The sequence below is a fragment of the Capricornis sumatraensis genome, chromosome 14 (assembly GCF_032405125.1).
Source record: "Capricornis sumatraensis isolate serow.1 chromosome 14, serow.2, whole genome shotgun sequence".
NCBI lineage: Eukaryota > Metazoa > Chordata > Mammalia > Artiodactyla > Bovidae > Capricornis > Capricornis sumatraensis.
Window position 1 is genome coordinate 35,262,606 of NC_091082.1, and position 21,142 is coordinate 35,283,747.

The 21,142-nt window shown below is 43.2% G+C and overlaps 1 protein-coding gene across 2 annotated transcripts in view; it reads left to right on the plus strand.

Annotated features, from left to right (window-relative positions):
- The window catches only part of CNIH3 (cornichon family AMPA receptor auxiliary protein 3), a 131,019-nt gene that overhangs the window by 59,087 nt on the left and 50,790 nt on the right, over window positions 1-21,142 (plus strand). The window contains exons 2-3 of one of the 2 annotated variants that reach the window (XM_068986474.1): window positions 3,144-3,212; window positions 11,183-11,230. In XM_068986474.1, the coding sequence (XP_068842575.1) occupies window positions 3,144-3,212; window positions 11,183-11,230 (117 nt within the window). The remainder of the gene's footprint in view (window positions 1-3,143; window positions 3,213-11,182; window positions 11,231-21,142) is intronic. The other variant, XM_068986476.1, reaches the window with a different exon arrangement.

Sequence of the window (21,142 nt, forward strand, 5' to 3'; positions counted from 1 at the left end):
TTCACTTAGATAGGGAGCGGGCTTGAGGCAGGAATCACACAGGAGCATCTTCAGTTGCCGCAGTAATGTGGGGCTTGATCCCTTTTCTGAATGGGCTCCTAGCCTCTTTGGGGAGCTTATATGTGCTGTACCAACAGTAATGGGTTCTAACGCCATCCAGAGACTTTTAGTTGACTGGATTAAATCTGATGAATTGTCTTTATAATTAGGTACATAATGAGTGGAATGCTTGCTTATGTCAGCCTACTGGGATCTAGGAGGGCGATCTTCAGGCTCTGCCCTCGGTTCTGCTCAGTTTGCATTTATATCTGGGGATAACACATTATGTTCATTAACATTAACATTTGTAGTTTGGAGACATATCTCAACACATTGGACCAATAGGGAGCAATTAAAAGGGATAAATATCCATTACTGCTTTTAGGGACCAATAATCCAATAATGGGCGTGTGGAAGGAAGTGGGTTTAGTTTAGCTGAAGCACATAAAAAGGACCTGGGCTGTTATGCAACGCAAGTTCAGTATGAAACCAGGAATATGATGTGTCTACAAAAAGGCTAATGCTATCAGGTCACATTAACAGAGGTACGGTTTACAGAACAGAGGTGAGTGATGCTTTTACTCTCTGAGCCAACTGACCTCACCTTGAGTATGGTGTTTAGTTCTGACAGTCATGTTTTAGTAAAGACGTTTACAACTGTAATGTGACTGAAGGACAATCAGAAGGGTGAGATAGTTTAGTGCCAGTTAATATAACGGCTGCCCACTCCTGTATCCTAGCCTGAAGAATTCCATGGACGTTTTGGCCCATGGGGTCGCAAAGAATCAGACACGACTGAGCGACTTAAAAATATATACATATATATATACATGTGTGTGTGTATATATATATAAAATGGTTGGAGAGATTTAGCCTGAAGAAGGATTTGCTGGATTCACCATAGCTGGCAATACTGATAAGAATTCATTGTGGAAGAGGGATTCAGTGATCCTCCATGTCTCTAAAGCAGTGCTTTACAATAGAACCTTCTGTGATGATGGAAATGTTTTATATCTATGCTGTTTGATAGCTACTAGAAAGTTGTGATTTTAAGTAATTAGAATGTGGGAACTGAATTTTAAATTTAATTTTAAGTAATTAAATTTAAAATAGCCAAATGTGGCTACCATATTGGACAACATGCAGCTCAGAGGAGAAATAAAACAGTAGAACAGAGGTTAGCAAATTTTTTTCATTAAAGAGCAAAATAGTAACTATTTTGAGCTTTGCTGCCCATACGGTTTCTGTTGCAGCTACTCAACTCAGCCACTGTGGTGCAAGAAAATAGACCATGTATAAAAGAACGCATATGTCTATGTTCCAATGAAACTTTATCGATGGACACTGAAATTTGAAATGATCTAATTTTAATGTGTCGCAAAATATTATTATTTTATTTTTTTCTGTTATTCTAAAGATGTAAAAACCATTCTTAGCACACAGGTTGTACAGAAATGAGTGGCCAGCTAGATTTGACCTGCTGGCTGTGGTTTGCTCACACTGGCTTAGCATGTGGGTGGAAACCTTAGGGAGTTATATGTGAGTTCAGTTAAGGAAGATAATGATTAATTAGAGGTAGCCAGGGATAGAAGGAGCATCTTCAGTAAGTGGTGAGTTTCTTGTTACTAAAGCTTCAGGTATCAGCTGGATAATGAACTATTTGGCAAGGGATGATACATAAATGCGTCTGTCTAATACTACTTACACTAGAATTCCCCCCTAATTCTGTAGGAGTATTAAAATCAGAATGACATGTGACTGCGCTAAAATCATACCGCTTTTTTAAGGGAAACAAGTCATTTTCCTTCACTTGGTACTTACTATCAGCCCCCTGCTGCTGGAACAGGGACTGTTTTGAACAGGGGCACTAGCTTCGTTGTTTCAGCAATTCTCCTGAGTGTTCAGGGATGCTTGGGATGTGCCTTCCTGGGGGAGTCAGTTTGTCCATTTGTGTGCAGCCCAGGAAAGGTCTTGAGACCTTCACACCCTAGGAGAGGACACCCTACTGGCTGTACACACCTTTGTTCTGTTACTGAGTCTCTGAGGACACCTGGGGGACAAAGTGGTCGGGGTTAGGAAGCGTCCCTTCTAGCTAGTTCTTTGTGTGGCTGGGTCATGCCTCATTCTGTGACTGGAGAAGGTTACCTCTAATATCTTCCCCTCCAGACAGATAGGGAAACCGTTGCTCGCTGGGGACCTCTGAGCCTCTGTCCAGAATGACCTTGAGAACTCAAGTCCAATGGAGTAAGCTTGACACCTTGATTGTCCAGGAGCTGATCGTCCAGCCTTTGGATGGCTAAAGATTCAATTGTTTCTAGTATTGTCAACTCTGCTTTCTTAATTTTCTCTTCTCCCTTTTGCCTGACTTCTATTCATTGAACTTCTAATCAGCATCTCTGCCAGAATAAACAAAAGTAAAAAATAAACAACTTTTTCCTTCAGGAGAAAATGGAAAGTGCTGGTTTGAAGTTTTAATTGTGTGTGTGTGTACACCTTTATTCAAAGCCCAGCCTGCTCTCACTGTAACAGAGTTTTCTCTACATTTTTGTGAAGCACAAGAAACTTAAAAAAACCTTTATTTGGGGGATTTAAAACATTGAGATATTTGACATACAACATGGAGTACATCTAAGGTGTACAGTGTATAGATTTGGTACATTTATGTTACAATATGGTTGCCACTTTTGCCTTAACTAACACCTCTAGTCCATCACGGTTACCATTTTTTCTAGTACTGGGAACAGTTAAGATCTAGTCTCTTAGCAAGTATAATGTTTATAATACAATTTTGTTTTCTGTTAGCACTGTACAGTGTATTAGGTCTCCAGGACTTATTTATCTGCTATTTTAAATATGTACCCTTGAACAACATCATTCTCATTCCCCATGTAGGGGATTTTCAGGCATATACAATGTAGACAGGAGAGTACAGTCAACCCCAAGTGCCCATCACCAGCTTTGACAGTGACTCCTGGCCAGTGTCGTGTCATTGGGACCCCTCTCCTGCCTCCTGAGTTATTTTGGACCACATCTACAGGAAGCTTTCCACATGGTGAACTGACTCATTCTGTACTAACATCGTGACTCTGTGTTTTCCATTTCAGATAATTGCCTTTGATGAGTTAAGAACGGATTTTAAGAGCCCCATCGACCAGTGCAACCCTCTTCATGCGGTAAGTAGTGGGTGCTGGTGACTGGAAGGGTGGTGTCACTCCAGGCCACCCAGGACCTGTGAAGGAGGGTAAAGTTTTGATGAGTAGGGTGAGTGAAGCACATACTTGGCCCTGGCTGCACCTCCATGTCTGGTTCAGGGCGGTAGTCCCTGAGGCTGCAGTGGTCTTAACTTATCCTGAAAAGTCAAGTATAGCAGTCCCAGTACTTGGGTGGGAAAGCTCTGCTGAGGATTCCTCGTGGCCCCATGTTAGTGGATCTTGAACAGGGAGGGAGGCTCCAGGCTGTCCGTCATGCTGGCAGATGTGGGAGCATCACCGTGGTCATCCCCACTCTGTACTTTGCCAGGTTTCCCACAGGGAAACTTGCAGGGGGTTGACATGTGCAGTTCATTTCACTGTATCCATCACCCAGGGAGCATTCATCTCAGGAGGCTGTCTGGGTTTGAGGTCAGTTCGCCTCCCCCCTGGGAACCTGATGCAGTCCAGTTGTCTGGCCCCGGTTCAGAATATGAGAGACCCCCTGCCCCTGCTGCTCCCTGAGTCCTGATGCTCGGTCTGGCTTGTCAGGCCATGACCACTGCTTCCACGTGCCTGGAATGGATGTAGGAAGAAGCCTTGATGTGAGCAGAGGAAAAGGACCTCGTGTCTGCAGAGTCGGGTGGATGCTGGCTATCCACTCCTTGGCTCACTGCAGCCCACATCCCAGAGCCAGGCACCAGCCAGGCCTGTACAGAGCCTTTTCCAGACTCTTCTGGACCAGAACTCAAAGGATGGAGGTCATAGTTCATGCAGGTCTGTCTCTTAGTCTAATAAGCTCAGTGAGCCTGCGTTGTGTTGAACTTCCCTCCAGGCCCTGGTTTCCAGGGCTAAGGCAAGTTTTTGTTTGAATAGTTCTGTTGATAGTTTCAGTTAAAAGTTGTAGAGTGAATGCCAGGATTTACTAGTGTGACTATACATATATGTAGTATATATCTGTGTGAATATTAACCTGGAAGGCTTTCGTGACATCATTTAGTGACATAATTCTCTAGTGACAAGGACAAAGAGGTCTGTTCTCCTTAGCCGCAGACCCCCTGAAGAGAGTTGTGTTCTTTGGGAGCTACTAAAAGACCAAGGGAATAGGCTTTGGTGTCCACTTGTAAAGTACAGGGTTATTATTGGATTATTATTTAACAGTTATTACTGTTAAATTTTGGGTGGGTTTTATTACATTCCAACAATACAAGAGAAGACTCTACATATGGACATCACCAGATGGCCAATACTGAAATCAGATTGATTATATTCCTTGAAGCCAGTGATGGAGAAGCTCTATACAGTCAGCAGAAACAAGACCGGGGGCTGACTGTGGCTCAGATCATGAACTCCTTATTGCCAAATTCAGACTTAAATTGAAGAAAGTAGGGAAAACCACTAAACCATTCAGGTATGACCTAAATCAAATCCCTTATGATTATACAGTGGAAGTGAGAAATAGATTCAAGGGATTAGACCTTATAGACAGAGTGCCTAAAGAACTATGGATGGAGGTTTGTAACATTGTACAGGAGGCAGTGATTAAGACCATCCCCAAGAGAAAGAAATGCAAAAAGGCAAAAGAGTTGTCTGAGGAGGCCTTACAAATAGCTATGGAAAGAAGAGAAGCAAAAGGCAAAGGAGAAAAGGAAAGATATACCCATCTGAATGCAGAGTTCCAAAGAATAGCAAGGAGAGATAAGAAAGCCTTCCCCAGTGAGCAATGCAAAGAAATAGAGGAAAACAGCAGAATGGGAAAGACTAGAGATCTCTTCAAGAAAATTAGAGATACCAAGGGAACATTTCATGCGAAGATGAGCACAATAAAGGACAGACATGGTGTGAACCTAACAGAAGCAGAAGATATTAAGAGGTGGCAAGAATACACAGATGAACTATACAAAAAAGATCTCTATGACCCAGATCACTAGGTGATCTAGGTGTGATCACTCACCTAGAGCCAGACATCCTGGAATGCAATGTCAAGTGGGCCTTAGGAAGCATCACTATAAACAAAGCTAGTGGAGGTGATGGAATTCCAGTTGAGCTATTTCAAATCCTAAAAGATGTTGCTGTGAAAGTGCTGCATTCAATATGGTAGCAAATTTGAAAAACTCAGCAGTGGCCATAGGACTGGAAAAGGTCAGTTTTCATTCCCATCCCAAAGAAAGGCAATGCCAAAGAATGTTCAAACTACCGCACAAATGCACTCATCTCACACGCTAGCAAAGTAATGCTCAAAATTCTCTGAGCCAGGCTTCAACAGTATGTGAACCGTGAACTTCTAGATGTTCAAGCTGGATTTAGAAATGGTAGAGGAACCAGAGATCAAATTGCCAACATCCGTTGGATCATCGAAAAGCAAGAGAGTTCCAGAAAAACATGTACTTCTGCTTTATTAACTATGCTAAAGCCTTTGACTGTGTGGATCACAACAAACTGTGGAAAATTCTTCAAGAGATGGGAATACCAGGCCACTTTCCCTGCATCCTGAGAAATCTGTATGCAGGTCAGGAAACAACAGTTAGAACTGGACTTGGAACGACAGACTGGTTCCAAATCAGGAAAGGAATACGTCAAGGCTGTATATTGTCACCCTGCTTATTTAACTTATATGCAGAGTATATCAGAGAAATGCTGGACTGGATGAAGCACAAGCTGAAATCACAAGATTCCAGATCACAAGCACAAGATTGCAGGGTGAAATATCAATAACCTCAGATATGCAGAAGACACCACCCTTATGGCAGAAAGCAAAGAACTAAAGAGCCTCTTGATGAAAGTGAAAGAGGAGAGTCAAAAAGTTGGCTTAAAACTCAACATTCAATAAACTAAGATCATGGCATCTGGTCCCATCACTTCATGGCAAATAGATGGGGAAACAGTGGAAACAGTGACAGACTTTACTCTTTTGGGCTCCAAAATCACTACAGATGGTGACTGCAGTCATGATTAAAAGACGCTTGCTCTTTGGAAGAAAAGTTATGACCAACCTAGACAGTATATTAAAAAGCAGAGACGTTACTTTGCCAACAGAGGTCCGTCTAGTCCAAGCTGTGGTTTCTCCAGTAGTCATGTATGGATGTGAGAGCTGGACTATAAAAAAAGCTCAGCACCGAGGAATTGATGCTTTTGAACTGTGGTGTTGGAGAAGACTCTTGAGAGTCCCTTGGACTGCAAGGAGATCCAACCAGTCTATCCTAAAGGAAGTCAGTCCTAAATATTCATTGGAAGGACTGATGCTGAAGCTGAAGCTGAAGCTGAAACTCCAATACTTTCGCCACCTGATGTGAAGAACTGACTCATCTGAAAATACCCTAATGCTGGGAAAGATTGAAGGCAAGAGGAGACGGGGATGACAGAAGATGAGATAGTTGAATGGCATCACTGCTTCAATGGACACGAGTTTGAGTAAACTCCGGGAGTTGGTGATGGACAGGGAAGCCTGGTGTGCTGCAGTCCATGGGGTCACAGATTCTGACACGACTGAGCAACTGAACTGAACCGAGCTGAAGAAAAAAAAAAAAAAATATATATATATATATATATTCAGTGGTGATTTAGTCACTAAGTCATGTCCAACTCTTGTGACCCCATGGACTGTAGCCACCAGGCTCTTCTGTCCATGGGATTCTCCAGGCAAGAATACTGGAGTGGGTTGCCATTTCCTTCTTTGAGGATTATTCTTGTGTTTGCTACATTGCAAGTAGATTCTTTACTGCTGAGCCACCAGGGAAGCCCCATATAGACACACACACACACATATATAAAACCTATAATTCTCATAACTCTGTGAGACAGGCATCATTTGCCCAATTTAGACTCTTATCCAAGGACTCATTCTCATGCACATTGAAGTCAGAACTGGAACCCAGGTCTGCTTGTGTTCTTACCACTTACTCTATGTTGTAGAAAAAGAAATAGATCTGATTCTTTAAACACCTGTTTTTATAATCCCTTGATTCTGTGAAACAGAGCTGACCCTTTCCAAGTCAACCGTGTGAAGCAGAGTTTTGTGGCAAGTTGGAAGAATCCCTAAGATCTACTTTACAACTTACCTGTCTTGTGAAACTTGTCATTATTTAAAATTCATTTTGTTTCCATCTGCCAGCCTCACCACCCTCCAGGGGTAACTTGGCTCCTCCAGGCCTGAAAAGGTTGCACCCTGGGCCTCCTTTCATTCTGGATGTTTCTGTGTTTGGCACCAGCATCACACACCTGGCCCGTCAACATCGACCAGGTGCATAGAGCCGCTCTAGGCTGAGAGGGCACCTCTGTTTGGAATGTCTGGGAGTCAAGAGCCTGTTTTGCTTCCTTCTGGTGGCTTGGGCTCAAATTAGAAAGTGGCTCACTTAGAATACCCAGAGTTTCTTGTGTCCTGCCTCTCAAATCCATCATGTGAATTCAACACCAAATTGCAAGAGAGTTGATGAAACCATGAGACAGGTTCATGATGCCTGTTTCCATTTTACCTTGACAGTTTTCTTAATTCAGGAAGAACAAAAAATCAGGACCAGTGTATGTCCAGTGGGAAGCTTCTGCACAAGGTCAGTGCAAGGACAGAACCTGCACACAGTAGGTGCTTAATAACTGTTGCTGAAAGAATGAATGACTGTTAAAGGGCGAGATTACATAGCAGAGAAGCTGAACCTCAACTTTTTATTCCTATTATGAAAGCCACACTTGTTCACAGATATAGAAAACAAATTTATGCTTATCAGGGGTGGGGAAGAGGGGGGATAAATTGGGAGATTGGGATTGACATATACACACTACTGTGTATAAAAAGGCTTCCCTGATAGCTCAGTTGGTAAAGAGTCCACCTGCAATGCAGGAGACCCCAGTTTGATTCCTGGGTTGGGAAGATCCCCTGGAAAAGGGAAAGGGTACCCATTCCAATATTCTGGTCTGGAGAATTCCATGGACTGTATAGTCCATGGGGTCACAAAGAGTTGGACATGACTGAGCAACTTTCACGTTCATATATAAAAGATAACTATTAAGGACCTACTGTATAGCACAGGGGACTCAATATTTGTAGTAATGTGGGAAAAGAATCTTGAAAAGACTGGATCTATGTATGTATAGAACTGATTCCCTTTATTGTACACCTGAAGCTAACATAGCGTTGTAAATCAACTATACTCCAATAAAAGTTTGAAAAAATAAAGCCCCACATCTAATCAGTCAATGAATTAATTAAGGAGTTCTTGCCTGGAGAATCCCAGGGACAGTGGGCTGCCGTCTATGGGGTGGCACAGAGTTGGACACGACTGAAGCGACTTAGCAGCAGCAGCAGCAGCAGCAGCGCCCCAAAGGCCAGACATCTTATAGACAGACTAAAGCCCTTAGCTTTGTAAAGGACTCCTGTCTGATATTTTTTAAAGCCCTAATGGAAGAGTATTAGGCACATTCCCCCTGGATTTTATGATGTTACTCCCTGGCAGGAACTTAAACTTTGGATGCCTCATTTAACTCATCCTTAATCTCTCTGGGCCCCCATAGAGTCTCTGCAGCAGCATCTTGGGCTCAGATGGCTTGGCAAAGCTGCTTCACTGGTTGCTAACTGTAGTCCTGGACAAATTTGTGCAAACAGTTGCTGATTGGTGTGGAGTATTTCTAAATGAACATGCATGAGGTCCACTGGTTCTTTAGATGTAAGCTCTAAACACTGCTGGACCCTTTGGTTGACCATCAGCCCCCGCTTCCAGCCAGTGGGAAGAGGAGGAATGCTTTGTTTTTACTCTGAGTTTCTCATGGTAACCCTTTCCCTTTCCTTTTATCAGCGGGACATTTAATATCACTGTAAAGTAAGGAGAGATGTTGTCCTTCGGAGGATCTGGCTTGCTGGAGAAAGAGCTCGCATGTGTCCTGACCCCCGCTCTTTCATCCTTGGGATCACACGTCTTTTCACGTGTTCTCCGTTTAGGCAGCCTCGATGCCCAGCTGTGTTTGTGTGCGTTTGCTTGTACACGTGCAAGCACACATGTGTGTTGAGGAGAATGTGGTCTGTCTTCCTAGCCATGTGGACACTAATTTGTCCTGATGTGGGCTCTTTCCTCTGGGCTTAAAGGATGCACAGGAATTGCTCTATTTGTGATTTAATTAGAGAAATTGAAGTGGCCCAGCCACCTGTCTTCTTGTGATCCAGGAGGAGCCTCATTATCATCACATCTACCGCAACCAAATTGCCTTGGTAATGAAGCACTGGGAGATGCCACAGCTGTGTTCAGGGTGGCTTCAGAGATCGCGAAAGTCACTGCGGGAAAGAGGAGGCAACATTCAGCGTGTGAGCTGAGCATCATCACCTGCCCACCCCTGGGGCATTTTTCCATGGCAGTGAGCCAAACTCTAGAAATGGCCATCTTGAAAATTCTTAGCCCGGAGGCACTGCTGGTGTCTAATTGAGTGGGAAGATTGCTTCCTCTAAAGACATTCACTTTAGAAAAATAAAGTCAAGGGCGGAGAGCTTCCCCACCTTATACACTAATCAGGCACAGACGCGCTCTTCGAGACTTGAGTGGGAGGCCCTCCAGGGGGCCTGACTCTGGGCTTCAGGACATTCATGAGCACGTGGTCCCTGTTCTTTAGTGTGACTGTCTTGCAGGGATATGGAGGTTTTAGGAAAAAGAAATAAAGAAACGTGCTGGGCTGAAAAGAAAGCTGAACCCATGCTGTTTGCTGGGGAAGTTGGGTTAAGAGCAAATAACTGTGCAAGATAGATAGAGAAAAACTTGAAACTCTTATTTCTTTCAGTTTTATTAAGATATAATGGACACATAGCAGTATATTTAGTTTCAGGTGTATGGCATAATGACTTGACTTGCAAACGTTGCAAAATAATTGGTTAACATTGCAAAATAAATGGTTAGCATCCATCATGTTGTATAGATGTGAAAGAAAAATAGTTTCCTTGTGATGAAATTTTTGGGATTTATTCACTTAGCAACTTTCAAATATGCCACATAGCATGTTAGCTATAGTTGTTATGTTATATATTACATGCCATTATTTGTCTTATAACTGGAAGATTTTAACTTTTGACCACCATCATCAAAATCCCTCTCTACCTCTGGTAACTGCAAATCTGATCTCTTTTTCTGTGAGTTTGTCTGTTGTTCTTGTTGTTTTGTGTTTAGATTACACATATAAATGAGATCATACAGTATTTGTCTTTCTCTGATATTTCATTTAGCATAGTGCCCTTGAGGTCTGTCTATGTTGTCACAAATGGCAAGGTTTCCTTTTTATGGCTGAATAATATCCCATTATTTATGTGTATACCACAACTGCTTTATCCATTCATCTGTCAATGGACACTTAGGTTATTTCTATGTCTTGGCTACTCTAAAAAATGCTGTTATGAACATAATGGTGCTGATATTTCTTCAGTATAGTAATTTTGTTTCCTTTGGTTATATCCAGAAGTGGAATGCTGGATCATGTGGTACTTCTATTTTTAATTTTTTGAGGAACTTCCATACTGTTTCCCATAGTGACTGTACCAATTTACACTCGACCAACAGTGTAGGAGTTCCCCACAGCCTCACCAGCACTTGGTATCACTTGTCTTTTTGATGCTAGCCATTCTAACGGATGTGAGGTGATATCTCATTTTGGTTTTAATTTGGATTTTCCTGGTGATGAGTGAAATTGAGGAGCTTTTCATGTGCCTGGTGGCCATCTGTATGTCTTTGGAAAACTGTCTGTTCAGATCCTCTGCCCATTTTTAATTGGCTTATTTGTGTGGTTTTTTTTTTTTTTTTTTTTTTTTGCTCTTGAGTTGTATGAGCTGAAATTCTTCTTAGCAAAAGGTCGGAGCTTGAAGGTCATGGCTGGGAGGGGTCTGTGGTGGACTCTGCCTCCTCCACTAGGGGCTGAATGTGGGGTTTCTAGTGTTTTTCCAGCACAAGGCCTAACCTCCCCTCTCTTTTCTTTCTTGTGCCTCCTGATAGAGGGAACGGCTGAGGAACATTGAGCGAATATGCTTCCTTCTGCGAAAGGTCAGTGCAAGTGCCCCATGCCAAAGGGTGGATGGTCACGTGGTCATGGGTGGTCACACAGTGAAAGGGACTGGTGAGGCTGAATGCCTGCTTCGGTCCCTGTCTCCCCACAAAGGCAAATGATGGTGGGGGAGAAGGAGGTGGGAGCAAGTGAGTTCTTTGGAAACCTCCGGAGACAAGAGGCACTAATTAAAAGGGGTGGCCATCAATCAAAGTGTCAGAACAGCACTGGATATTTGCAAGTGCCCTCTGGTTAGATTTTGAGATTCTTTATCTTTGCTTGATGATGGATGGCCTTTACAGCTGATAACTCCTTCACAGCCTTTGTTCCTATCTGATGCTGGGCTCAGAAATGCTCCTGCCTGGCTCAGCCAAATTTTTAACTGGTTGTTGGGTTTCATTTGAGGTTTCAACCTGCCATTCAGCTTTGCAGTTTGATTGACAGCATCATCAGGAGTGTTGGAGGGGCGGAGTGGGAGATGTTATTGAAGGGGGAGCCAGGCATTCAGAGAGTTTCTCTGAATGAATGGTCAGTAGGTCACAGCTGCCCTCAGCGCATTCAGAAAGCACACGTGTGCACGCATATTCATGTATGCATGTACAGCTTAAGCTTAGTATTTAGCAGGGCTCTATGACTGAGCGACTGAACTGAACTGAACTGCTGATGTAGCTGGGAGACCCCTGTGACAGAGAGATCAGTCTGCTAGTCTCCAGTAAGGAAAGCGTGTACTTTTTGTAGCAAAGTGTGGAGAATAGCAACTTGCATGTAAAATTAAGAGTCCATTACCTTGAGCCAAGGGACATCCCTGATCTCTATTCAGAGTGGATGGGCTACAGGCTGTAGGAAAGCCCTCTGTCCACCCAAAAGGAGTTTTTGAGCCTTATGTGAACAGGAGAGAAATCAAATGCTATGCCAGCATTGATGGAAGGGAAACAATTTTGCAAGCTTTTGATTTTTTTCCCCTATATTTCAATAATGATGCCTTTCATTGGGAGAGAGAGCTTAATCAAGAAATCAGTTATATTTCTAGCTAATTACTTGTCCTTTACTGTTTTTCAAGAAACTCAGTATGTCAGGGTTCCGCATCTGCTATGACACAGCAGGGAAGTAAGCTCAGATAATGAAAATACTAGTGATCCAAGGAATAAAGAATGATTAAGAAAATAACATATGACATTTGGTGTTAAGGGGCTTCCCCAATGGCTGAGTGGGTAAAGATTCCACCTGCCAATGCAGGAGACATAGGAGATGTGGGTTTGATCCCTGGCTTGGGAAGATCCCCTGGAGGAGGAAATGGCAACTGACTCCAATACTCTTGCCTAAAAAATCCCATGGACAGAGGAGCCTGGCGGACTACAGTCCAAAGGGTCCAAAGAGTTGTACACTACTGAGCACACATGCATGCATGTGGTTTTAAGAGTGATTCATGAATTCGTAGATTATTTTCCCACAGAATGTCTCGGACACCAATAATCCTCTCCAGCGGTCACTTCCGTAGTCTTCAGTTAATTTTTTAAGACTGATACCCAAGGTCTTTCAACTCCAAGTTGCCCCCCGCCCCCATTTAAAATGTACCGTCCTGAATTCTCTGGCAGAGCAGTAACCTCCGTCAGTCACATCTGAGCCTCGCTCACTCTTTCTGTGTCGTTGACTCTAGCCAGACAGCAGGCAGTATTTTACTGCCTGTGGCTGCCTCTGCCGAGGTCCCATCTTACAGCCCTGTGCTCTACAGCCAATCGTTACTCACATATTTCATGCATGGTTGTTTGTATCTGTTAATCCCATGCACCTAATTTGTCCTTCCCCTCCTTCCTCTCTCCTTGGGAAACCATACATTTGTTTTCCATGTTTGTGAATCTGTTCCTGTTTTATATATAGGTTCACTTGTCTTATTTTTTAGATTCTATGTAGAAGCCATATCATATAGTATTTTTCTTTCTCTGTCTGACTTACTCAACTAAAGTATAATATGTTCTAGGTCTATCCATGTTGCTGCAAATGGCAATATTTCATTTTTTATGGCCAATTAATATTCCATTGTATACATATATATACACCGTATCTTCCGAAGCCAGTTGTTTATCGATGGGCACTGAGGTTGCCTCCATGTCTTGGCTATTATAACTAGTGCTGTGGACATTAGGGTACTGGTATCATTTTGAATTAGTTTTCATTTTTCCTGGTTATATACCTAGGAGTTGGGTTGTTGGATCATATGGTAGCTCTATTTTTAGTTTTTTAAGGAACTTCCATACTGTTTTCCATTGTGGCTGCACCAATTTACATATTCCCACCAACAGTGTAGGAAGATTCCCTTTTCTTCCTTTTACCATCTCCAGCATTTATTATTTATAGACTTTTTAATGATAACCGTTCTAACAGGTATGCGGTGATAACTCGTTGTGGCTTTTTTTAGAGAAATTAATTGTATTTAAAAATATTTTATATTGGCATATAATTGATTTGGGGGACTTCCCAGGTAGCTCAGTGGTAAAGAATCCACCTGCCAGTGCAGAAGATGCAGGAGACGTGGGTTCAGACCTTGAGTTGGAAAGATTCCCTGGATGAGGAAATGGCAATCTACTCCAGTATTCTTGCCTGGGAAATCCCATGGACAGAGGAGCCTGGTGGGCTACAGTCCATAGTGTCACAAACAGTCAGGCACGACTGAGCAGGTATGCTCAGTAAATAGTGTGTTTATAGTGTTGTATTAGTTTCCGGTGTACAACAGAATGATTCAGTTTTATATATATATATATATAAACACACACACACGTATCTATCTTTTTCAAGCTATTTTCCCATTTAGATTATTAGAGAATATTGAGTAGAGTTCCCTGTGCTATATAGTAGGCCCTTGTTGGTTATCTATTTTAAATACTCTGGTGTATATATGTTAATCCCAAGCTCCTAATTTATTCCTCCCCCCTTTCCCCTTTGGTAACCATAAATTTGTTTTCTAAGTCTGTTTTCTGAGACTTAGAAAGTTAATTTGTATCATTTTTTTAGATTCCACATATAAATTATATCCTATTTGTTTTTCTCTCTCTGACTTTCTTCATTTAGTATGATAATCTCTAGGTCCATCCATGTTGTTGCAAATAACATTATCTCATCCTTTTTTATGGCTGAGTAATATTCCATGGTGTGTGTGTGTATATATATATATATATACATACACACACACACACACACACACACACACACACACACACACTTTCTTTGTATATCTTTTCCTCTGTCAGTGAGCATTTAGGTTGCTTCCATGTCTTGGTTATTGTAAACAGTGCTGCAGAGAACATTGGGGTGCATGTTTCTTTTCAAATTATGGTTTTCTCCAGAGATATGCCCAGGGGTGGGATTGCTGGATCATATGGCAACTCTATTTTTAGTTTTTTAAGGAACTTCCTTACTGTTCTCCATAGTGACTATACCAATTTACATTCCCACCAAACAGGGTAGGAAAGTTCTCTTTTTGATGATGGGTATTCTGACAGATGCAAGGTGATACCTCATTGTGTCTTTGATTGCATTTCTCTAATAATTAGTGATGTTGAACATTTTTTCATGTTCCTGTTGGCTATCTGTATGTCTTCTTTGGAAGAATGTCTAGTTAGGTCCTCTGCCCATTTAAAAATTTTTCTTTTTTTTTTTTCACTACTGTATAGTGTGAGCTGTTTGTATATTCTGGACATTTATCCCTTTTTGGTCATATCATTTGCTCATATTTCCTCCCGTTCCATAGGTCATCTTTTCATTTTGTTATTGGTTTCCTTTGCTGTGCAAAAGCTCTGAAGCTTGTTTCGATCCTGTAATAGTCTTTTCATTTCTTCACTTCAACAGTGTCCATGACAGAGCACAAAACTTAAATCTTACCACATTTGCTATGTACATCAGGTTTGTATTTTAAAATCTAATTTAACTCTTTACTGTATTCATTATTGACACAGAAGATCTCTAAGCTCAGGTTCTATCCCCTTCCTTTCCTCTGTGTTTCTGTCCTCTCCCCTCTTTGTAGTCTGTATTTTAACCTTATGAATAAACTCTCTCTGCCTGTTCTGGACAGGCACTGGACGCATGATGTAGGGCGCTGGCAAAGTGTGCAGGCTTCTGGTACTTCCCGCCTATGCCTGGATTCTCTGTGTCACCCTCAGTGTGACTCTGAAGTGGGGGTGATAAGTTCATCACCCTCTTCATGGAGCTGTGAGAATTAAATGAGATGATACATGTGCGTCTAGCTCATAAATACTCACCACGTACTAAATGTTACTCTTATTATCCTGACCCTTAGCTGCTGCCTAAAACTTCTTATAACATCCCCAAGCATACCCATGGTGCTGAAATAACCCTGGACTGGCTACAGCCCCTCACATTTTGTGGGGGTGAGGGTCATTTGCCATTTAAGCAGAGTCACAGGGCAGGAAGGCCTGCCCCCTCCCTCCTGGCTAGTTCTGAATGGGTTTCCAAGTTCAGATTCCCCAGCTGTGAACACGTGCTAGGGAAGGTGGGGGGGGTGGTGAATAGGTTTCTTTAGCACCACCACCTTGTGGGAACTGTACCTTCCAAGAAATTTCTTGGAACTCGCCTCCTAAGTACCCCGGAATGTGATGCATCTCAGCAGTTGATTGTTGTTAAACCACCTCCTCAGCTTTCTCGGGAGAGAGGAAGGAATTTTCAGAGTGGGTCCATTTTTAGCTCTATAATTAGCAGAAAATGTGTTCTTTGGGTAATTGTCTGAACTGCAGGATTCTTGTGTCAATTTGTGCTTATGATTCATTTTTTTGTGCCAAGAGCCACTTGCCCTCCCACCAGGCGTGCTGTCGCTCTGAGGGTCACTGTCAAATGTAGAGAGCCGGGTGGAGTATGGAGCGCAGAGGTTGGTTAGACGGCTGTTCTCAGGAAGGGTTCTCATGTGGAGGAGATTGACTAGAGGCCTCCTGTTGCATCTTCAAGTTCAGGGCCTGGTTAGAGGAAATGAACTTAAATGAGAGCCTGAGAGTGGCGTAGAATGAAGAGAAACTTTGTTCATAAGCAGCTGTCATCTAACCTTGGGGTTGTTCATCTCAGGGACTAAGAAATGTTTACCTCCCTCAGATGAAGTTTGCCTGATGTCTAAGATGGTTTTGAGTTAGGCTGAACCTGCCTGAGAGGCTTTGGGATGTCCCTTTGGTTTGAAAAACCTTTGATTCTCCGTTTCACACCCCTGATTTCCCCAAGAGTGTGTCTAGTCTCTCTGCAGTTTTTCTGACTGTGGTGGATGTGAAAAGCTCTCATGGATGGATAATTTTACTCTTTCCATCGAGCAGTCACAGTGAGATGTGAAAAAAGAGGATAAGTGGGGCGAGGGGGTTGGAGGTAGGTGGGGGTGTTGAGTTAATTGGGGAAGTATAACCAGCCTGGTGCAGGGGGCCAGGTGCTCCAAGTTTAATTCTGGAAAGAACAAGATGGGGGTAAGGCCCCAAGTGTAACAACTGATGACCACTTAGGCCCCTCCCTGTTCCATGCTTGTCAGAACCACTCCTCTGTCTTAGGGAGGGCATCATGGTGTGATCTGAAGCTGAATGGTGTGAACCTGGATTCACTGCAGAAATTCTTCCATGTGGTGCTGAATGCAGGATCTTGGAGGAGTTGGGAAATTAATATGACACCTCTGTAGTCCAAAGTCAGTTTGTTAAGTAGGAAGATTCATTATTGTTCCAAATTCTTTATCCTCCCCCATATTCAAGTCTGGCTATATAATTGGCAGGGCCCAGTAAAAAATGAAAACTTGGGGCTCCATGACAAAAATTTATTAGTAATCTTACACAGCTGACAACAGAGCATTCAGCCAAAGGTGGGGCCCTCCTGAGTATAGGGCCCAGGTACGTCTTCATGGGTGGCATGTCCCTGAAGCTGGCCCTGCCTGTGTCCATGACCTTTGCATATGATTTTGCAGTTCTTCCTGCTGGAAGCAGCCCTGCTGATATAGGGTTCAGCCGTGTGACAGGATGTGTCCCCTGGAACGAGGGAGGACTTGTGAGTGTGTACTGAGACATTGAGAGTAACTGGACATTTCTTCTTCCTTTCTTGCACTTCTGACATCACCAAGGCCAGCCCACTGGTGCAAGGAGCATGGGAGGCATGAGATACAGCCCTTAGCCTACCTGTAGCCCAGAGCCAAACCCACTAGGTGACGTGACACCCAGTCAGCCTCTAGATGCATGAACAAATATAACTGTTGTTTTAAGCCACTGGATTTTGGAGTGATTTGTTATGCAGCATTATTATGGCAATAGCTAGCTGATACTACTATAAGCATCTCCCATTTTTATAAGGTGGAGGGGGAATCTTTTTATTTTTTAAGAGATTTCATTCTGTGGCAGAGATCAGCCATTTGCTGACTCTACAAATTTATAAATAGACACTTTCAAACTCTGTCCCAATTTCTTTGACCTAAGAGGAGGCTACTAAGTGCATTTATATACCAGAACTTGGAGAAAGACTCATGTCACTTTGGAGCACAAAATTTGTCATGCATTAACTATGTGGAAGAGTGGCAAAGACGATGTCTTTTCTGTAATCACTGGCACTCCCTGCCACGAGGGATTCGCTTGATTTCCAGTCTTTTTAGCTGTTAGTGTATTTCTTCCTGCAGGGCTCTGGAGGGAATGGCGTATTTTCATGGAGAGACATACTACTGAGAAAAGGGATGCAGAAACTCAGAGGCAGTCGTGTGGAATGCCTTGGAGAGACCATCCTTGGCTCAAAAGTTTTCCAAATGAGAATTCTCTGTGGCTTGGGGAATGTCCAAGGCATGACAATACTGCTTACGTTTCTTGAATGACTATTGTGTGCCTTTAAAAGGATTGACTCTTTTAATCCTCACAACAATTCTATGAAGTAGCCACGATTAACAGCCCCAGTTAACAGGTGAGGAAATCAGGCTTAGAGAGTTTCAATACATGTTTCCTGGAGTGTTTTAGGTCATAAGTTGGTAGAACTGGGATTTGAAGGCAAGTCTGTTTGGACACAGTCCACAGTTTCATTCTCCACATTGAAGGAGAAATTGTCAGTTCTCTCTGAAACACACTCCTTAAGGACCACCACTACAGCAATATTGCTCAGCTATTTTAAAGGGAAGATACAAATACCAAAGCTCCGGAAGGCCTCAGGGACCCTATCATATGCTTAGCTCACCGTGATGGGGCCAAGTGGATCTCTTTAAGGCTCTTTTCTATTTAATTTCTTGGTGGAATTGTTCACCCCTGGAGGGAATGTTTGAAGAAAAGTAAAAATATCCTGGAACAGAACTTGCAACTAGTTCAGAAACTGTGTCTCATGTATAATTTATTTTCTGCCTTCTGTGGCAGACTCCTTGTTAGTCAAAGGGAAAGGGGGGACATTTTACTCGCTGTGTGGATAATGGTGCTGTCACAGGGTTGCTGAACCAGAAGCTGGAGGAAGAGCTCTGTCCTCATTTCACTCCACTCCCAAACCGCAGCTGGAGAAACCAAGAACTTCACGACAGCTGCCTTACACACTATTGTTGTTCAGTTGCTAAGTTGTGTCCGCTTCTTTGCAACCTCATGAACTGCAGCACACCAGGCTTCCCACAGGGGCCCTGGCCTTTCACTCTAATCTGGGGGAGCTGGTTGACCCTATCCGTATTAGGTCTCCATTGCCATGTGATAGCTGCTCGTGTCAACCATGATTTATATTTCTTGTAAGTCCTTGAGTGATCTGGTAGTTCCACTGATCTTGGCTGGGCTTGTGGGGAGACGAAGGTGTTCTTCTGGTCTTGGCTGGGTCTTATTCATCTATCTGCCTGCAGTCAGCAGGCTGTAAGCTAATCTAGGATGCCCTCAGCAGGGGTGGGCCATCTCATTTTCCAGAGACTATTCCAGACTTTTTCTTGTGGTGTCACAGAGAAGCAAGAGAAGTGGAAATACACGAGCATTTTTTCAAGCTTGGTTTTCATCAAATCCTGGGCTCAGTTGTGCTCAGTCGTGTTCAACTCTTTCAACTGCTTGGACTGCAGTCTGATAGGCTCTGTCCATGGGATTTTCCAGGCAAGAACACTGGAGCAGGTTGCCATTTCCTCCTCCAGGGGATCTTCCTGACCTCAGGAATCGAACCCATGTCTCCTCTGTCTCCTGCATTGGCAGGTGGATTCTTTACCACTGAGCCACCTGGGAAGCCCGCATCAAATCTTCTAATGTCTTATTATTGGCTAAAGCAAGTCACATGGCCAAGCCCAGGGTCACAGTGGAAGGGACTACAGAGTTCCAAGGCAATGAGTGTGGATACAGGGAGGCCATTAATTGGTGCCATGACAGTGAAAAGTGTTAGTCACTCAATCATGTTGAACTCATTGTAACCTTATGGACTGTAGCTCACCAGGCTCCTCTGTCCATGGAATTCTCCAATACTGGAGTGGGTAGCCATTCCCTCCTCCAGGGGATCTTACCAACTCAGGGGTGGAACCCGGATCTCTTGCATTGCAGGTAGATTCTTTACTGTCTGAGCCACCAGGGAAGCCCAGTTGGTGCCATAAATGCCATCATATCCCTGCTGCTGCTGCTGCTGCTAAGTCGCTTCAGTCGTGTCCGACTCTGTGTGACCCCATAGACGGCAGCCCACCAGGCTCCTCTGTCCCTGGGATTCTCTAGGCAAGAACACTGGACTGGGTTGCCATTTCCTTCTCCAATGCATGAAAGTGAAAAGTGAAAGTGAAGTCTCTCAGTCGTGTCTGACTCTTCACGACCCCATGGACTGCAGCCTACCAGGCTCCTCCATCCATGGGATTTTCCAGGCAAGAGTACTGGAGTGGGGTGCCATTGCCTTCTCCAATCATATCCCTACTACTTAATTATTTTATAAACTAGAAGTTTGTACTTTTTTGGTCACTTTTATCAAATGCACTCTCACTCTTCTGATAATCAGAAATCTGATCTCTTTTTGTTAGTTTTTTGTTGTTCTTACTGTTTTGTTTTTAGATTACACATGAAAATGAGATCATACAGTATTTATCTTTCTCTGTTTGACTTATTTCACTTAGCACAATGCCCTCAAGTTCCATCATGTTGTTACAAGTGGCAGAATTTCCTTCTTTTTGTGGTTGAATAACTGTGGTGTTGGAGAAGACTCTTGAGAGTCCCTTGCACTGCAAGGAGATCCAACCAGTCCATCCTAAAGGAGATCAGTCCTGGGTGTTCACTGGAAGGACTGATGTTGAAGCTGAAACTCCAATCCTTTGACCACCTTATGCGAAGAGCTGACTCATTTGAAGAGACCCTGATGCTGGGAAAGATTAAGGGCAGGAAGAAAGGGGACAACAGATGATGAGATGGTTGAATGGCATCACCAACTCAATGGACAGAAGTTTGGGTAAACTCTGGGAGTTGGTGATGGACAGGGAGGCCTGGCGTGCTGCAGTCCATGGGGTCACAAAGAGTTGGACACGACTGAGCGACTGAACTGAATTGAATATTCCATTATAAACATATATCCTGGAGGAGGGCATGGCAACCCTTTTCAATATTCTTGCCTGGAGAATCCCCGTGGACAGAGGAGCCTGGTGGACTAGAGTCCATGGGGTTGCAAAGAGTCAGACATGACTGAGCGACTAAACATATCAACATATATACTGCAACTGCTTTATCTGTTCATCTGTCACTGGACATTCTGGTTGTTTCCATGTCTTGGCTATTGTTAGAAATGCTGAACATGGGGGGTGCAGGTATCTCTTCAACATAGTGTTTTTATTTCCTTTTGGATACATACCCAGAAGTGGAATTGCTGGAGCTCACTCATGTGATAGCTGCATTTTTAACTTTTTGAGAACCCTGCAGACTGTTTTTCATTGCGGATGCGCCAGTTGACAGTCCCACCAACAGTGCACAAGGGTTCCCTTTTCTCCGCATCCTCTCTAA